Below are 17,039 nucleotides of genomic sequence, written 5' to 3'. Positions count from 1 at the left end.
CTTCTTTCTTTCTCTATGAATTTGCCTATTTTTGATATTTCATATAAGTGGTCACATACAATTTTCTTTTGTTTCTGGCTTTGAATTTCACTTAGCATGTTTTAAGGATTCATCCATGTTGTAGCCAGTGTCAAAATTTTATTCTTTATTATTACTGAATAATAATTCATTATGTGCATATTCCACATTTTGTTTATTCATTCATCTGTTGAAGGATACTTGGATTGTTTCACCTTTTGGCTATTATAAGTAATGATGCTGTGAATATGGGTATACAAATCTGTTTGAGACCTTGTTTTCCATTTTTTGGGGGGACATTTATCAGGTTGTACAGTTATGGGGCCATAGTCTATGCTTAGCTTTTGAGGAATCACCAACCTTTTCCACAATGGCTGCACCATTTTATCTCACAGCAATGTAAGAAGAATGGTTTGTTACTCCACATCCTTGCTAAACTTTGCTATTTTCTTTCTTCTTTAAAAAAAAATTTTTTCTTGAAGCTAATGTAGTAGGTGGTTTCCCATGGTGGTTTTGATATGCATTTTCTTTCTTTTTTTTTTAAAGTATATTTTTATTGCTTTCAAAGAGGAAGGGCGAGAGATAGAGGTCGAGATAGAGACATCAATGATGAGAGATAATCATTGATCGACTGCCTCCCGCACACCCCACACATTGGGATCGCACACCCCACACGTTGGGATCGAGCCCGCAAACCGGGCATGTGTCCTCACCGGGAATCGAACTGTGACCTCCTGGTTCATAGGTCGACGCTCAACCACTGAGCTACGCTGGCTGGGCTGCATTTTCTTAATTACTAATAATATTGAGCACCTTTTCCTGGCTTATTGGCAATTTGCATATCTTTAGAGAAATGTCTGTTTAGGTTCTTTGCCTTGGTTTTAAGTGCATATTTGGTTTCTGTTGTTGGTTTGTAGAAATTCTTTATATATGTAAGATGATTTCTAAATAATTTTATAATTTTGTAGGTCGCCTTTTCACTTTCTTTATAATTTCAGTTGATGCACAGTAGTTTTTAGTTTAGATGAATTTCATTTTACCCACTTTTTTCTTTCATGTCTTGTGGGGTCATGTCTGATAATACATTGCCAAATCCAAGGTTATGAAAACTTACCCTTTTGTTTTTTTCTAAGAGTTTATGATTTTTAACTGTTATATTTAAGTTGTTGTATATGTTGTGAGGAAGGGGTCCAATTTCATTCTTTTGTATTTGCAAGTTCAGTTTTACCATCATCATCTATTGAAGAGGCTATTATTTTCCCATTGAATGGACTTGACACCTTTGTCAGGAATCAGTTGACCATCGATTTATGGGTTTATCTCTGAACAATCAATTCTCTTCCATTGGCCTACATGTCTGTTCTTATGTTAGTACCACACTGTCATTGTTTTTTAATCCTCACCCGAGGATGTGTTTTTTTCCCTCATTGATTTTATGAAGAGGATGGGGGTAGAGAGAGGGAGAGAAGGCAAGAGAGAAGAAATAATTGCTGTGAGAGAAAAACATTGATCGGTTGCCTACATCACCCACCCTGACGAGGGATTGAACCCACAACCCAGGTATGTGTTCTGACCAAATAGAACCAGCAGCCTTTTAGCGCACAGGATGATGCTCAACCAACTGAGCCGCTCTGGCTGAGCTGTGTGTAGGTTTTTGTGACAAGTTCTGAACTCCTCTGGGTAAATACCAAGGAGCACAATTGATGAATCATATGTTTAGTATTATAAGAAACAGCCAAACTGTCTTCCTATGTGGATACACCATTTTGCTTTCCCACTAGCAATGAAAGAGTTCCTGTAGCACCACATCCTCACCAGCATTTGGTGGTGAAAGTGTTCTGGATTTTGGCTCTTATAATAGGAATGAATATAATGTCCCCTCATTGTGCTTTTTAAAAAATCCTCACCTGAGGATTGATTATTTTAGAGGGCGGATGAGAGAGAGAGAGAGAAACATTGCTGTGAGAAACATGATCATCATCAATTGGTTGGCTCCCTTACATGCCCTGACTGGGGATCGAACTTGGAAACCTAGGTGTGTGTCCTGACCGGGAATTGGACCTACAACATTTTGGTGTACAGAAGGATGCTCCAACAAACTGAGCCACCTGGCGTGGGTAGTACCCTCCACATTAGCTTGTTTAATTTTTATATGTTTATTTGCTGTCTCTATGTCTTCTTTGGTGATGTGTCTGTTCAGGTCTTTGACTTTGACCCATTTTTTAATTGGGTTGTTTTCTTATTGTTGATTTTTAAGAGTTATTTGTGTACTTTGGATAATAGGCCTTTCTCAGATGTTCCTTGCAAATAATTTCTCCTGGGGTGTGGCTTCTCTTCATTCTCTTGACAGTGTCTTTGGTAGAACAGAAAAATTTAATTTTAATGAAATAGAACTTATTAATTCTTCCATGGATTGTGCCATTGGTGCTGTATCTAAAAAGTTATAGCCAAACTCGTGGTCATCTAGATTTTCTCCTATGTTATTTACTAGGAGTTTTATAGTTTTGTGTTTTACATTTAGGTCTGTGATTCATTTTGAGTTAAATTCTGTGAAGGGTGGGTGTGAGGTCTGTGTCTAGATTCATTACTTTGCACGTGGATGTCCAATTGTTCTAACCTTTGTTGAAAGACTTTTCTCCATTATATTGTCTTTCCTCCTTTGTTGCAGTTATTTGACTCATTTCTGGGCACTCTGTTCTGTCTGATTTTACTGTTTATACTTTCGCTTATATCACACATTGTCTTGATTACTCTAGCTTTGTGTTGAAGTCAGGTAGTGTCTGTCCTCCCAACTTTCTTCAGTATCTTGGTGGCTATTATTGTTATTCTACGTAAACTTGGGAATCAGATGTAGATATGCTGGATTGCATCATTAATTGTTTTTTGCTGAGCTAGTGTTGCATACCTGGGATAAATACCAATTGTTCATGACATATACTTCTTTTTATACATTTTAGGATTCAGTTGCTAATATTTTCTTGAGGGTTTTTTTTTTTTTTTTTGAATTTATGTTTGCGAGCATTGTTGGTCTGCAGTTACCTTTTCTTGTAATGTCTTTGTCTGGTTTTAATATTAAGGTAGTGTTGGCCTCAGAATGAGTTAGGAGGTGTTTCCTTTGTTTTTAGCCTCGGAAAGATTATAGGGAATTGGAGTAATTTCTTCCTTAAATGTTTGATAGAATTCATTAGTGAGCCCATCTGGGCGTGGTGATTTTCTGTTTTGGGAGGTGATTAATTATTGATTCAATTTCTTTAATAAAAATAGGCCTGTTCAGGCCAGCTATTTCTCCTAGTGTGAATTTTGGCAGATTGTGTCTCTTAAGGAATTGGTTCATGTCATCTAGGTTATCAGATTTGTGGGCATTGAGTTGTTCATAATCTTCCTTTATTATCCTTTTAGTCATGTGTTTTTAGGCGCATACCACATTAAGGACTTTCATGTCTCCTAGGAGAATTGACTACTACATCAATATGTAATGCTTCTCTTCATCCAGTAGCTTTCCTTGCTCTGAAGTCTTCTCTGCCTGAAATTAAGATAGCTTCTCTTTCTTTCTTCTTTTTTTTTTTTTTAATATATTTTATTGATTTTTTACAGAGAGGAAGGGAGAGGAATAGAGAGTTAGAAACATCAATGAGAGAGAAACATCGATCAGCTGCCTCCTGCACACCTCCTTCTGGGGATGTGCTCACAACCAAGGTACATGCCTTTGACCGGAATCAAACCTGGGACCCTTCAGTCCGCAGGCCGATGCTCTATCCACTGAGCCAAACCAGTTAGGGCTCTTGCTTTCTTTTGACTAGTATTAGATTGGTATATCTTTCCCCAACTATTCATATTTATTTATTTATTACCTCTATATATAAAAGCCCAGCGACCAAATGGCAGAATGACTGGTCGACCAATCACTATGACGCACACTGACCACCAGGGGGCAGACGCTCAATGCAGGAGCTTCCCTCTGGTGGTCAGTGCACTCCCATAGTGGGAACACCACTTGGCTGACTGGGATAAGCGATGCTCCTACAGCGGGAGCAGCTGCTCAGAGGGCAGGTTCACAGCTGCTTGGCTGACCTAGATGAGTGGCACTCCTACAGTGGGCCGATCCCCGCAGGTCACGCCCTTCCCAGTGCATGAATCCATGCAATGGGCCTCTAGTTAAGGTATAATTAGCATACAATATTATGTTATTTCAGGTGTACAACATGATTCCTTGTTTGTATAGATTGTGAAATGATTGCCACAATAAGTCTAATTAACATCTGTCACTATACATAGCTACAGAACTTTTTTTTATATATATACTAGAGGCCCGGTGCACAAAAATTTGTGCACTCGGGGGGGTTCCTCAGCCCGGCCTGTGCCCTCTCCCAGTCTGGGACCCCTCGGGAGATAACGCCCTGCTGGCTTAGGCCTGCTCCCGGGTGGCAGAGGGCAGGCCCAATCCCTAGGTGCAGCCCCTGGTCAGGCTCAGAGAAGGGCCGATTGGGGAGTTGGGGCGCCGTCCCGTCATGCACAGAGCAGGGCAGATTGGGAGGTTGCTATGCCACCCTCAGTCATGCTCAGGGTAGGGCCGATTGGGGGGTTGGGGCACCGTCCCCTGTCACACTCAAGGCAGGGTCAATGGGGAGGTTGGGGCACCACCCCCTGTCACACACAGAGCAGGGCGTATCAGGGGGTTGAGGCACTGCCCCCTGTCACTCACAGAGCAGGGCCCATCAGGGGGGTTGGGGCTCTGTACCCTGTCACGCACAGAGCAGGGCCAATCGGGGTTGGGGCGCTGCCCCCTGTCACGCACAGAGCAGGGCCCATCAGGGGGTTGGGGTGCCGCCACTCTCACACTCAGGGCAGGGCCGATGGGGAGGTTATGGCTCTACCCTGTCACACACAGAGCAGGGCCCGTGGGGGGGGGGGGTGGTTGGGGCGCCGCACCCTGTCACACACAGAGCAGGGCTGATCAGGGGGGTGGGGCGCCTTCCCTTGTCACGAACAGAGCAGGGCGGATAGGGAGGTTGTGGCCCCACCCGCTGTCACACACAGAGCCGCAGGGCGATCAGGGGGTTTGGGTGCTGCCCCCTGTCACGCTGATCCCGGTGCTAGGAGGCATATTACCCTTTTACTATATAGGATAGAGGCCAGGTGCACGGGTGTGTGCCGGCTGGTTTGCCCTGAAGGGTGTCCTGGATCAGGGTGGAGGTCCCCACTGGGGTGCCTGGCCAGCCTGGGTGAGGGGATCATGTCTGTTTGCAGCTGGTCACACACCCTTCAGGGTGGGAGTCCCCACTGGGGTGCCTGGCCAGTCTGGGTGAGGGGCTGAGGACTGTTTTCAGGCTAGGGGTGACTGAAGCTCCAAACCGTTCCTTTTTTCTTTTTTTTTTTTTTTATTCTGGGCCAGCTTTAGCTCTGAGGCTTGGCTCCAGCTCTTAGGCCTCCGCTGCTGAAAGTAGGTTTCTGGCCTTTGCTTAGAATGTTGCGATCCTGTTGGCTGAAGCCTGGCAGACTAAAGTAGGTTTCAGGAGTTTTGTTTAGCTTCTATATTTGTTACATAGTTGCTTAGAGTTGCAGCTCAGAGGCCTGCATCGGCAGGCGGGGAATGTTGGAGTCCTCCGTCACTGAAGGAAGCAAGCCTCATGTTAGTTTCAAGCTGCCTGGCTGCTGGCCGCCATCTTGGCTGGCAGTTAATTTGCATATTGCCCTGATTAGCCAGTGGGAAGGGTAGCGGTCGTACGCCAATTACCATGTTTCTCTTTTATTAGATAGGAGGATCTTTATTGATTTCAGAGAGGAAGGGAGAGGGAGAGAGAGAAACATCAATGATGAGAGAGAATCATTGATTGGCTGCCTCCTGCACGTCCCCTACTGGGGTTCAAACCCACAACCTAGGCATGTGCCCTTGACCAGAATCGAACCTGGGACCCTTTAGTCCGCAGGTGATGCTCTATCCATTGAGCCAAACCAGCTAGGGCGAACTTTTTTTTCTTGTGATGAAAACTTACAAGATTTACTCTCTTAGCAACTTTCAAATATGCATTATAGTATCATTAACTATAGCCACCATGCTGTAAGTTACAACCCTATGACATTATTTTATAACTGGAAGTTTATACGTTTGACTCACTTCACCTATTTTACCCTCTCCCCCACCCCTTCTGGCAGCCACCAGTCTGTTCTATCATCTATGAACTTGGTTTCTTTAATTTTTATTTTTTAAAAGATTCTACATGTGCCGAAACCGGTTTGGCTCAGTGGATAGAGCGTCGGCCTGCGGACTGAAGGGTCCCAGGTTCGATTCCGGTCAGGGGCATGTGCCTGTGTTGCGGGCATATCCCCAGTGGGAGATGTGCAGGAGGCGGCTGATCGATGTTTCTCTCTCATCGATGTTTCTAACTCTCTATCTCTCTCCCTTCCTCTCTGTAAAAAATCAATAAAATATATTAAAAAAAAATAATAATAATAAAAAAAGATTCTACATGTAAGTTAGGTCATGTGATATCTGTCTGATTTATTTCACTTAGCATAATGCTCTCAGGGTTCATTCATGTTGTCTCAAATGGCACGATTTTATTATTTTTCCACTTGTATATAAATACTTACCTTTTCTATATCCAGTTTTCCTTGATGGACACTTACTTAGGTTGTTTCCATATCTTGGCCATTGGCACTGAACCTGGGGGCACATATATCTTTTTTGAGTTAATGTGTGGTTTTTTTTTGTTATTTTTTTTGTCTTGTTTATCTTCACCTGAGGATACCCTTTCCATTGCATGTGTCCTGACTGAGGGCTAGGAGTGAACCTGCAACCTAGGTACATGCCCTTGACTGGGAATCGTGCCCTTGACTGGGAATTAAACTGGCGACCCTTCAGTGTGTGGGGCTCTAACCACAGAGTACACTGTGACCAGGGTTCCAGTTAATGTATTTTTCTACAACATTTAAAAAAATATATTTTTATTGATTTCAGAGAGGAAGGGAGAGAGAGAGAAACATCAATGATGAGAGAATCGTTGATCGGCTGCCTCCTGCACGCCCCCTACTGGGGATTGAGCTGCAATCTGGGATGTGTCTTTGACTGGAATTGAATCTGGGGCCCTTCAATCTCCAGGCTGATGCTCTATCCACTGAGCCAAACCAGCCACGGCTCCAACATTTTTTAAAAATCTGTATGCATGTTTAAAAAAAAAAACATTTTTATTGATTTTTAAAGAGGGAGGGAGGAAGGGAGAGAGAAAGAAAAACAATCACATGATAGCAGAAGGAACATCTATTGGCTGTCTCCTGCACAACCCCATCGGGAATTGAGCCCGAAATCTGGGCATGTGCCCTGACCCAGAATCAAACCAGCAGTCTTTTGGTGGGCCAGCAACTTTTTGGTTCATGGGACGACACCCATCGAGCCATACCAGCTGGGCTTAATCTATGTGTTTCAATATTTACTTTGGATTTCTTGTAGATAACATATACAGTTAGTTGACACTTGAACAATATGGGTTTGAACTGCGTGGGTGTACTTATGTCCAGATTTTTTTTCAATAAATATACAGTCAGCCCTTTGTATCCCTGGGTTTTGAATCTGTGCATTCAACCAACTGAGGATTGAAACTACTTTTGATCTGAATTTGAGAATCTGCATTTGCAGGGGTGGGGATGTGGGCTACTTAAACATGGTTTCTTTCTTTCTTTTTTTTTAATATATATTTTATTGATTTTTTACAGAGAGGAAGGGAGAGAGATAGTTAGAAACATCGATCAGCTGCCTCCTGCACATCTCCCACTGGGGATATGCCCGCAAGCCAGGTACATGCCCCTGACCGGAATCGAACCTGGGACCCTTCAGTTCGCAGGCCGACGCTCTATCCACTGAGCCAAACCGGTTTCGGCTAAACATGGTTTCTTAACTGGGATGGAGTTAGTTCTCCTAACCCCTATGTTATTCAAGGGTCAGCTATATGTACTTAGTGTTTCTATGAAACATTTTGCAAGCTGAAATGGCTAAAGCAAAGAGTATTCCTGCTATTGAAAGTTTGCATTAATGAAAGACCTGCATTATATGTGTTTTTGCTATCTGAAAGAAATCTTAACACGTTAAGCGCCTAATCAGTTACCGGTGATTGACACTATACTTTCCGTCGGGAAGACAAAACAAGCTGGGCGCTTAACATGTTAAGAGGGTTTTTGCTTTTACCTGTAATTGGAACATACTTTTTTTTTTATTTTGGAGAGAGAGGAAGGGAGAGAAAGAGAAAAACATCAACATGAAAGAGAAACATCCATCAGCTGCCTCCTGTATGCCCCCTACTGGGGATTGAGTTTGCAACCTTCTGGTGCATGGGATGATGCTCAGCCAACTGAGCCACACCGGCAGATCATAATTTTTGATCCACTCTGACAATGCTGTCTTTTAATTAGTGCATTTAGAGGTGATATTGATATAGTTGGATTCATATCTACTATATTTGTGGCTGTTTTCTTTTTGTTGTCCTTGTTGTTTGTTCCTGTTTTGTTTTTTACTCTTTTTCTGCCTTTGTGTTTTTTAAAATCTGTTTTTACTGATTTTCAGAGAGAAAGGGAGAGAAAGAGAAACATCTATTGGTTGTCTCCTGTACGAACTCCAACCAGGGATCGAACCCTCAACCTAGGTATGTGCCCTGAACACAAATGGAACCAGCAGCCTTTCAGTGCATGGGATGCCTCTCAACTAACTGAACCACACTGTTTTTTAGTTGAGCATTTTATGATTCCATTTTTGCTTTTTTCTTAGCTTATCAGCAAGATGTATTATTATTTTACTTGTTTAGTGCTTGCCCTAGAGTTTGCAATATACATTTATATGTAAACCAAGTCTGCTTTCAAATAACACTGCATTATTTCATTGGTAATATGAGTAACTTGTAATAACAAAAGAATCCTATTTCTTTCCTCCTAGCCCTAGTATCACTACTGTGATACATGTTACTTACATGTAAACATACATGATTGTATATATGTATTCAATTATGAATGATATGTAAAACGTTTATGTATATATGTGTGAAGAGATGAATTATTTAATAGATGCTGCTTGAAGAATTGACACTTGTTAATTATTTGTTTAAAAAATAGGGCTTTCGCCTACATTATTTACCAAAATGTTTCAGACTTAACAGTAATTTTGGAGAAACTGAAAGAAAATGTAGATGAATACTTCATGTATCTCAAATGAGAAAGGCCTTTTTAAAAATCTTGTAATCTGAAAAAGTAAACAGTAAAGATTATTACTGTGTAAAACTTGAAGTCTTATTTCCCAAACTCATTAAGCACTGAGACAAATGTCAACCTAGGAAAACTGTGAAAAACCCTCAAATATCATTGTGGTTAAGAACTCTTAAAAAATTATTCAGTTTTTTTCTCTGTCCTCTCAAAATTGGAATAGCTAAAGTACATTAATAAATTATACTATAAATATTTGAGTGTGACTATTAAAACTATCTTATTAATTAGAGAAATGCTAGGTTGACTCAGTGGTACTTGTACCTATCAAATTAGCAGCGATTGAAGAAATGGAAAAAATCAGTATTGATGAATATACACTCTTATTTAGGCATAGAATACTGAGTAGAGAACTAAATTGATAGAAACTTTATGGAGGAGAATTGGTAATGTAGCAAAAACATCAAATTTTTATATACTTTGAACTAATCAAGTTTTAAAAGTCTTCTATCTATCCTATCTAATAAAAGAGAAACATGGTAATTAGTGTACGACCGCTACCCTTCCCATTGGCTAATCAGGGTGATATGCAAATTAACTGTCAGCCAAGATGGCCGCCGGAGGCCAGGCAGCTTGAAACTAACATGAGGCTTGCTTGCTTCAGTGACGGAGGAAACCAACGTTCCCCGCCTGCCTTGCCGGCCTCTGAGCCTGCAGTTTGAAACATTGTAACAAATATAGAAGCTAAACAAAACCCCAGAAACCTGCTTTTAGCAAGCCGGGATCTCAGAGCTGGAGTTATACATTGTTTCGATTATAGAACCCAAACAAACCAGATACCTGCTTTCAGCAGCAGAGGCCTTAGAGCTGGAGCCAGAGCTAAAGCTGGCCAAGAATAAAAAGAAAAAGAAAAAAAAGAGCAGTTGGGAGCTTCAGCCCTCAGCCCCTCACCCAGACTGGCCAGGCACCCCAGTGGGGACCCCCACCCTGAAGGGTGTGTGACCAGCTGCAAACAGCCATCATCCCCTCACCCAGGCTGGCCAGGCACCCCAGTGGGGACCCCCACCCTGATCCAGGACACCCTTCAGGGCAAACCAGCCAGCCCCACCCATGTACCAGGCCTCTATCCTATATAGTAAAAGGGTAATATGCCTCCCAGCACCGGGATCAGCGGAGCTGAGAGGCCTCCCAGCACCAGGATCAGCGTGACAGGGGGCAGCGCCCAAACCCCCTGATCGCCCTGCGGCTCTGTGTGTGACAGGGGGCGGGGCCACAACCTCCCTATCCGCCCTGCTCTGTTTGTGACAGGGGAAGGCGCCCCAACCTCCTGATCAGCCCTGCTCTGTGCCTGATACGGGGGAGCTCCCCACCCCCCTGATCAGCCCTGCTCTGTGTGTGACAGGGTGCGGCGCCCCAACCGCCCGCCCCCCCGGGCCCTGCTCTGTGTGTGACGGGGTAGAGCCATACCCTCTTCATTAGCCTTGCCCTGAGTGTGAGAGTGGTGGCGCCCCAACCCCCTGATTGGCCCTGCTCTGTGGGTGATAGAGTGCGGCGCCCCACCCCCCCCCACTCCCCTACGGGCCCTGCTCTGTGTGTGATGGGGTAGAGCCATAACCTCCCCATCGGCCCTGCCCTGAGTGTGAGAGTGGCGGCGCCCCAACCCTCTGATCGGCCCTGCTCTGTGGGTGATAGAGGGTGGCGCCCCAACCCCCTGATCTGCCCTGCTCTGTGTGTGACAGGTGGCGGTGCCCCAATTCCCCTATCGGCGCTTCTCTGTGAGTGACAGGGGGGAGCTCCTCAACCCCCTGATGGGCCCTGCTCTGTGCGTGACAGGGTAAGGAGCCCCAACCCCCCTGATGGGCCCTGCTCTGTGCGTGACAGGGGTGGCGCCGCAACCTCCCCATCGACCCTGCCTTGAGAGTGACAGGGGGCGGTGCCCCAACCCCCCAATCGGCCCTACCCTGAGCGTGACTGAGGGTGGCATAGCAACCTCCCAATCTGCCCTGCTCTGTGCATGACGGGACGGCGCCCCAACTCCCCAATCGGCCCTTCTCTGAGCCTGACCAGGGGCTGCACCTAGGGATTGGGCCTGCCCTCTGCCACCCGGGAGCAGGCCTAAGCCAGCAGGGCGTTATCTCCCGAGGGGTCCCAGACTGTGAGAAGGCACAGGCCAGGCTGAGGGGCCCCCTTTCCCCCGAGTGCACAAATTTTTGTGCACCGGGTCTCTAGTATATATATAAAAGGCTAATATGCAAAGTCCCCCCTTGGGAGTTTGACCGGAGACCGGGAGTTCAATCGCTTGCTTGATGTGCGCTGACCACCAGGGGGCAGCGTGGAACGAAGAAAGCCCCAGCCAGCAGCCGGAAGGCCCCGATCGGCCCTGATCGCCAGCCAGGCCTATGGACCCTACCCGTGCACAAATTTCGTGCACCAGGCCTCTAGTTTATCATAAGGTCATAATCAGTGAGTACACAAATTTATCTGTATTTAAGTAAATATTGAATATATATCACCCGTGAGATAATGTTCTTGGATCCGTGGTAGTTATAAGCCACAGGGGCCCTATCCTGATAGAGCCTACAGTTTTGAGGACAAACATTCATGCTAGTAAAAGCAATACAAATAATTACAACTTTTATAAATGTAGTGATGGAAATAAATAGGATTTTGTGATAAATAATGATGGCATGCTTCAGTCAGGGAAGGCGGTGGGGAATTATCTGAAATTCCATCTGCTGTGCTGTCTTATTAAGGGGATTCTTGGAAGCATTTAGACAGAACCTCTTTCATGTTACTTTGACTTAGTTACTTCTTAGGCACATTAATATGCCATTTATCTATATTTATCATCTATTTATTTATTTGTTAATTCTCGCCTAAGGATACATTTTTTTTAGAGAGTGGAAGGGAGGGAGGGGGAGAGAGAGAAACACCGATGTGAGAGAGACACATCAATTGGTGCCTCCTGCACATGCCCTGATTAGGGCCTGGGAATTGAACCTGCAATCCAGGCACCTGACCTTGACCAGAATTGAATCTGAGACCCTTTGGTTAGCAGGCTGAAGTGCTTTGTCCTCTGAGCCAAACCAGCTAGGGCAATGAGACCTTTTTTTTGACAGCCTTGCCTCTCACCCTATCTAATAAAGAGGTAATATGCAAATTGACCATTACTCCAACACACAAGATGGTCACCCCCATGTGGTCAAAGATGGCCACCACAAGATGGCCTGCAGGGGAGGGCAGTTGGGGGCGATCAGGCCTGCAGGGGAGGGCAGTTGGGGGGGAACCAGGCCATCAGGGGAGGGCAGTTGGGGGTGACCAGGCCAACAGGGGAAGGCAGTTGGGGGTGACCAGGCTGGCAGGGAAGGGTAGTTGGGGGTGACCAGGCCTGCAAGGGAGGGCAGTTGATGGGATCAGTTCAGCAGGGGAGGGCAGTTAGGGGCATTCGGGCAGACAGGGGAGCAGTTAGGTGTCAATCAGGCTGGCAGGGGAGTGGTTAGGGGGTAATCAGACTGGCAGGCAGGCGAGTGGTTGGGAGCCAGCAGTCCTGGATTGTGAGAGGGATGTCCAATTGCTCGTTTACGCCCAATCCCACCAGGCATCCCTGGAGGGGTGCCCAGATAGGAGAGGGTGCAGGCTGGGCTGAGGGACACGCCCCGCCTCCGCCCCCTCTCCCCCCCCCGTGTACGAATTTCTTGCACCAGTCCTCTAGGCCTATATAATAAAGAGCTAATATGCTAATTAGACCGGAAGGCGGAACAACCTTCTGGAACGACCAGTGGGTGGAGGGCAGGGCTGCGGGACCAGTCGGGGCTCCAAAGGCCTACTCTTGCACTAATTTTGTGCATCGGGCCTCTAGTTTTATAGAATTTATAATGCCATTGTTTGTGCCCCACCACCATTACCAACTAAAAAAGGAGAAACACTTCTTACTAAACAGGCAGCGTTAGAATATCTGTGGTTTGTGAGATGAATATTGATTTTATCTTTGTTAAAAGTTGGCATATTGCAGATAATTGATGAAATACTGTGAAATAGTACACTGTCCTCCCATACTATTTGCTTCTCATTTCTCCTAAAATACAGGCTTTCTGAAGACAGAGACTTTCAGTTCCCCAGAAAGTGCCTGGTGAACAGTAGGCACAATGAATAGATCCTATATATGCATTTTTTAAAGATTTTTAAAAATTAATTTTTAGCCGAAACCAGTTTGGCTCAGTGGATAGAGCGTCAGCCTGCGGACTGAGAGGTCCCGGGTTCGATTCCGGTCAAGGGCATGTACCTGGGTTGCGGGCACATCCCCAGTGGGGGATGTGCAGGAGGCAGCTGATCGATGTTTCTCTCTCATCGATGTTTCTAACTCTATCTCTCTCCCTTCCTCTCTGTGGAAAATAAATAAAATATATTTAAAAAAAATTATTAAAAAAAAATTAATTTTTAGAGAGACAGAAAGGAGAGATAGAGACAGAAACATTGATGGGAAAGCGAAACAATGATCATCTGCTTCCTGCACACCCCTTACTGGGGATTGATCCTACAACCTTGGCCTGTGCCTTGATCAGGAATTGAACCAGCAACCTTTTGGTGCATGGGACGATGCTCAACCGAGCCACATTGGCCAGGGCCTGAATATGCAGTTTTTACAGATAAATTTTTTTTTACCAGGGAGACAATGAGACCTTGGTTCTAGTCTTCTTGAAAGATCTTAATCAAGAGACAAGGTGCAGCCCTGCCAGCATAGCTTAGTGGTTGATCATGGACCCATAAATCAGGAGGTCACAGTTCGATTCCTGGTCAAGACATATACCTGCGTTATGGCTTGATCCCCAGTAGGGGGTGTGCAGGAGGCAGCCGATCAATGATTCTCTGTCATCATTGATGTTTTTCTCGCTTTCTCCCTCTCCCTCTCCCTCTCCCTTCCTCTCTGAAATAAAAAAATTTTTTTTTAAAAAAAGAAACAAAGTACAACAAAACCAGCAAGAATTTATTGGCTGCAGCAAAAAGACATTTGGGACAGTGAAACAAGGAAGATGCAAATAGGAGAGCCTAGGTTGGGCAGCTTTGGTTCACTGGGAAGTCAGAGAAAAAGAGGGCCTTGAAGACAGGTTTAGGGGGTTATTAGCCCAGAACAAGCTGCCATTCCCATTGCTTCCCTGGTTGCAAGTCTTGTGGGGTTCTTTGGAGTTTAGGAGATATATGCCTGGAGGGGTAGAAGAGGAGGAAGGGAATGGGGTCCTTTGTGTCAAAGGTATTTATCTCTTGCTGGCAGGAATCCTAGGGAAGGTCTCAGTGAAGGGTCGCAATAGAATACTCATAAGCTTTCCAGGTGTGCTCTTTCACGGTCCTGGTCTCCACTAATTGGTTGGAACCAGGGGGTCATTAGTCATTGTAGCTAGTCCTGAGGCAACCATGGTATTACTTGTCTGGTTTTGCTGCTTTTCTGGGCCTGGAGCTGAAATACAACTGAAGCCTAGATGTTATGAGGAAGGAAAAGATCAGAGGGTCTAAAGCCATGATCATCAATATGAACGATCAAAGAGTTCAAACTGCATAACCAGGGATATGTTAGGAGGAAAGATTAACCTGGGGATGAGGCCCATGCTTTCTCTGTTTTGCCCCTTGTCTGGTACCCAGGGCTTTCCACCCTGATGACCTTCTGTACTGATCTATCATCCTTGCTCTGCTCATGTCTGTCTAACTGCCTATCAGTAAATGAAAATATACTGCTTTGTAGACTACTGTTTTTCACTTAGTACCTTGATTTTTTTTCTGTGTCCTTGTATAGTTTAAAAATATAAGATATTTAATGGCTGTATACTCCCATGACATGTATATAAAACTAGCTATTGTGTCCCGACGTTCTGGACTTTGGAGCATCTATAAATATATAAAAAGCCCGTGGCCCTAATGCTGTAATGGCCAAAGACTGGTGCGGGTGGGTGGGTGCATGTGGGTGGGTGGGGCTGCGAGCGAGGCGGGGCGGCTAGTGGGTGGAGTTTCGTGATTTCGTGCACTGGGCTTCTAGTATAGAAATAAAAGAGCCAGAGTGTGGGCTTGGCTTATTACCAGAAGAATTCAGTGTTTATTTCTGCCTTTTAATTCCTAAGTATAAAATACTGATCTGTACAGAGAATACTGCCTGGATCAGGGAATAAATCCCCTGTGCCTTAATAGGTCTGAAGTAGTAGTTGCTTATTCTTACCTGTAAAGGCTTTCACGTGGTAGAATACAGGTTACTGGTATACTTCCCCATCCATCCCAAAGTATCTGTTTACTTATATGTAAAGTAAGAGAGTGGCACCAAATGATTTTTAAAGCTTTTGCCTTAGAAACAGAATCATAGCCGAATTGGTTTGGCTCAGTGGATAGAGCGTCAGCCTGCAGGCTCAAGGGTCCCAGGTTTGATTCCGGTCAAGGGCATGTACTTCGGTTGCGGGCACATCCCCAGTGGGGGGCGTGCAGGAGGCAGCTAATCGATGTTTCTCTCTCATCGATGTTTCTAACTCTCTATCCCTCTCTCTTCTTCTCTGTAAAAAATCAATAAAATATATTAAAAAAAAAAAAGAAACAATCATAAATTCTTTTTAAAAAAATCTTCACTAGAGGATATGCTTACTGAGAGGTGGGGGGGGGTGGAGAGGAGAGAGGTGAGGTGGCTGGGGGGGGGGGAAGAGAGAGAGAGAGAGAGAGAGAGAGAGAGAGAGAGAGAGAGAGAAAGAACACATTGATGGTTTTCCTCCCACATGCACCCCCACCAGAGATGAAACCTGCAACCCAGATATGTGCCCCGACTAGGAATCCAACCCAGAACCTTTTTGGTGTATGAGATGACGCCCAACCAACTGAGCCATACCTGGCCAGGGCACTGACATAAATTCTTAATTTCTGATAATGATCTTATGTTGCTGTACTTAAATTTGCTTTGTTTTATGATGAAAACTAGAGGCCCAGTGCACAAAATTTGTCCACTCAGGGGAGGTCCCTCAGCCTAGATTGCGAGAGGGCCAGGTTTAGGGACCCCACTGGTGCACAATCGGGGTTAGGGAGGGACCGCTGGAGGGCTCCAGGGTGTGTCCAGCCTGTCTTGCTCAGTTCTGGTCAGCCGGACCCCAGCAGCAAGCTAACCTACAGGTCAGATCATCTGCCCCCTGGTGGTCAGGGCACGTCATAGCGACTAGTCGACTGCCCCCTCGTGGTCAGTGCACATCATAACGAGCAGTTGAGTGGCCCTAGCATATTATTAGCATATTACACTTTGATTGGTTGAATGGCTGACTGGATGACCGGATATTTAGCATATTATATTAGGCTTTTATTACATAGGATTATTATGTGGAATCGTGGCTTTCAGAGCATACATGCATTTCTACAAGCAATTTCATTTACCTCTTAAGTGAACAAAAATGAAATATATTAATATGAATTTTATTAGAACAGATTTAGTTCTTACGAAAAATTTTCAAAATTTAAAATATGAAAAATAAAGAACTTTTAATGTTTTTTAGAAATCAATGAAAGGATTCTACTTTGCGAAGCTGTACTATGAAGCTAAAGAATATGATCTTGCTAAAAAGTAAGTACCAAACTAAACATGCTTTAGTTTTTCAAAATCATGTTCTTCTTTGAAATGGGTAAAAAACTGTTGCTGTTTTTCAGCAGTTCTTCCTAAGTATGTCCTGGAAATAAGGGATTCATCACTAAGACTGATCTTAAGGACTAGCCTAGATTCCTTGGAGATTGAGCCTGGAATGAGTATTTTCTGCATGCCTACCAAAGGCAAATTGTTTGCCTTAAAATACTTTTTCTAAAGATTGTCCTGGGTTAGAATAAAAGAGAAC

The 17,039-nt window shown here is 44.5% G+C and overlaps 1 protein-coding gene across 11 annotated transcripts in view; it reads left to right on the top strand.

Annotated features, from left to right (window-relative positions):
• Positions 1 to 17,039, top strand: part of RANBP2 (RAN binding protein 2) — a 93,219-nt gene that overhangs the window by 9,227 nt on the left and 66,953 nt on the right. For all 11 annotated transcript variants that reach the window (XM_036351057.1, XM_036351055.1, XM_036351066.1 and 8 more), the window contains exon 2: positions 16,707 to 16,774. In XM_036351057.1, coding sequence (XP_036206950.1) covers positions 16,707 to 16,774 — 68 coding nt within the window. The remainder of the gene's footprint in view (positions 1 to 16,706; positions 16,775 to 17,039) is intronic.

This window comes from Myotis myotis, unplaced genomic scaffold (genome assembly GCF_014108235.1).
Source record: "Myotis myotis isolate mMyoMyo1 unplaced genomic scaffold, mMyoMyo1.p scaffold_m19_p_2, whole genome shotgun sequence".
Lineage (NCBI taxonomy): Eukaryota > Metazoa > Chordata > Mammalia > Chiroptera > Vespertilionidae > Myotis > Myotis myotis.
The sequence above is the reverse complement of the archived record's forward strand: the minus strand, read 5'-3'. Positions and strand labels throughout refer to the sequence as shown.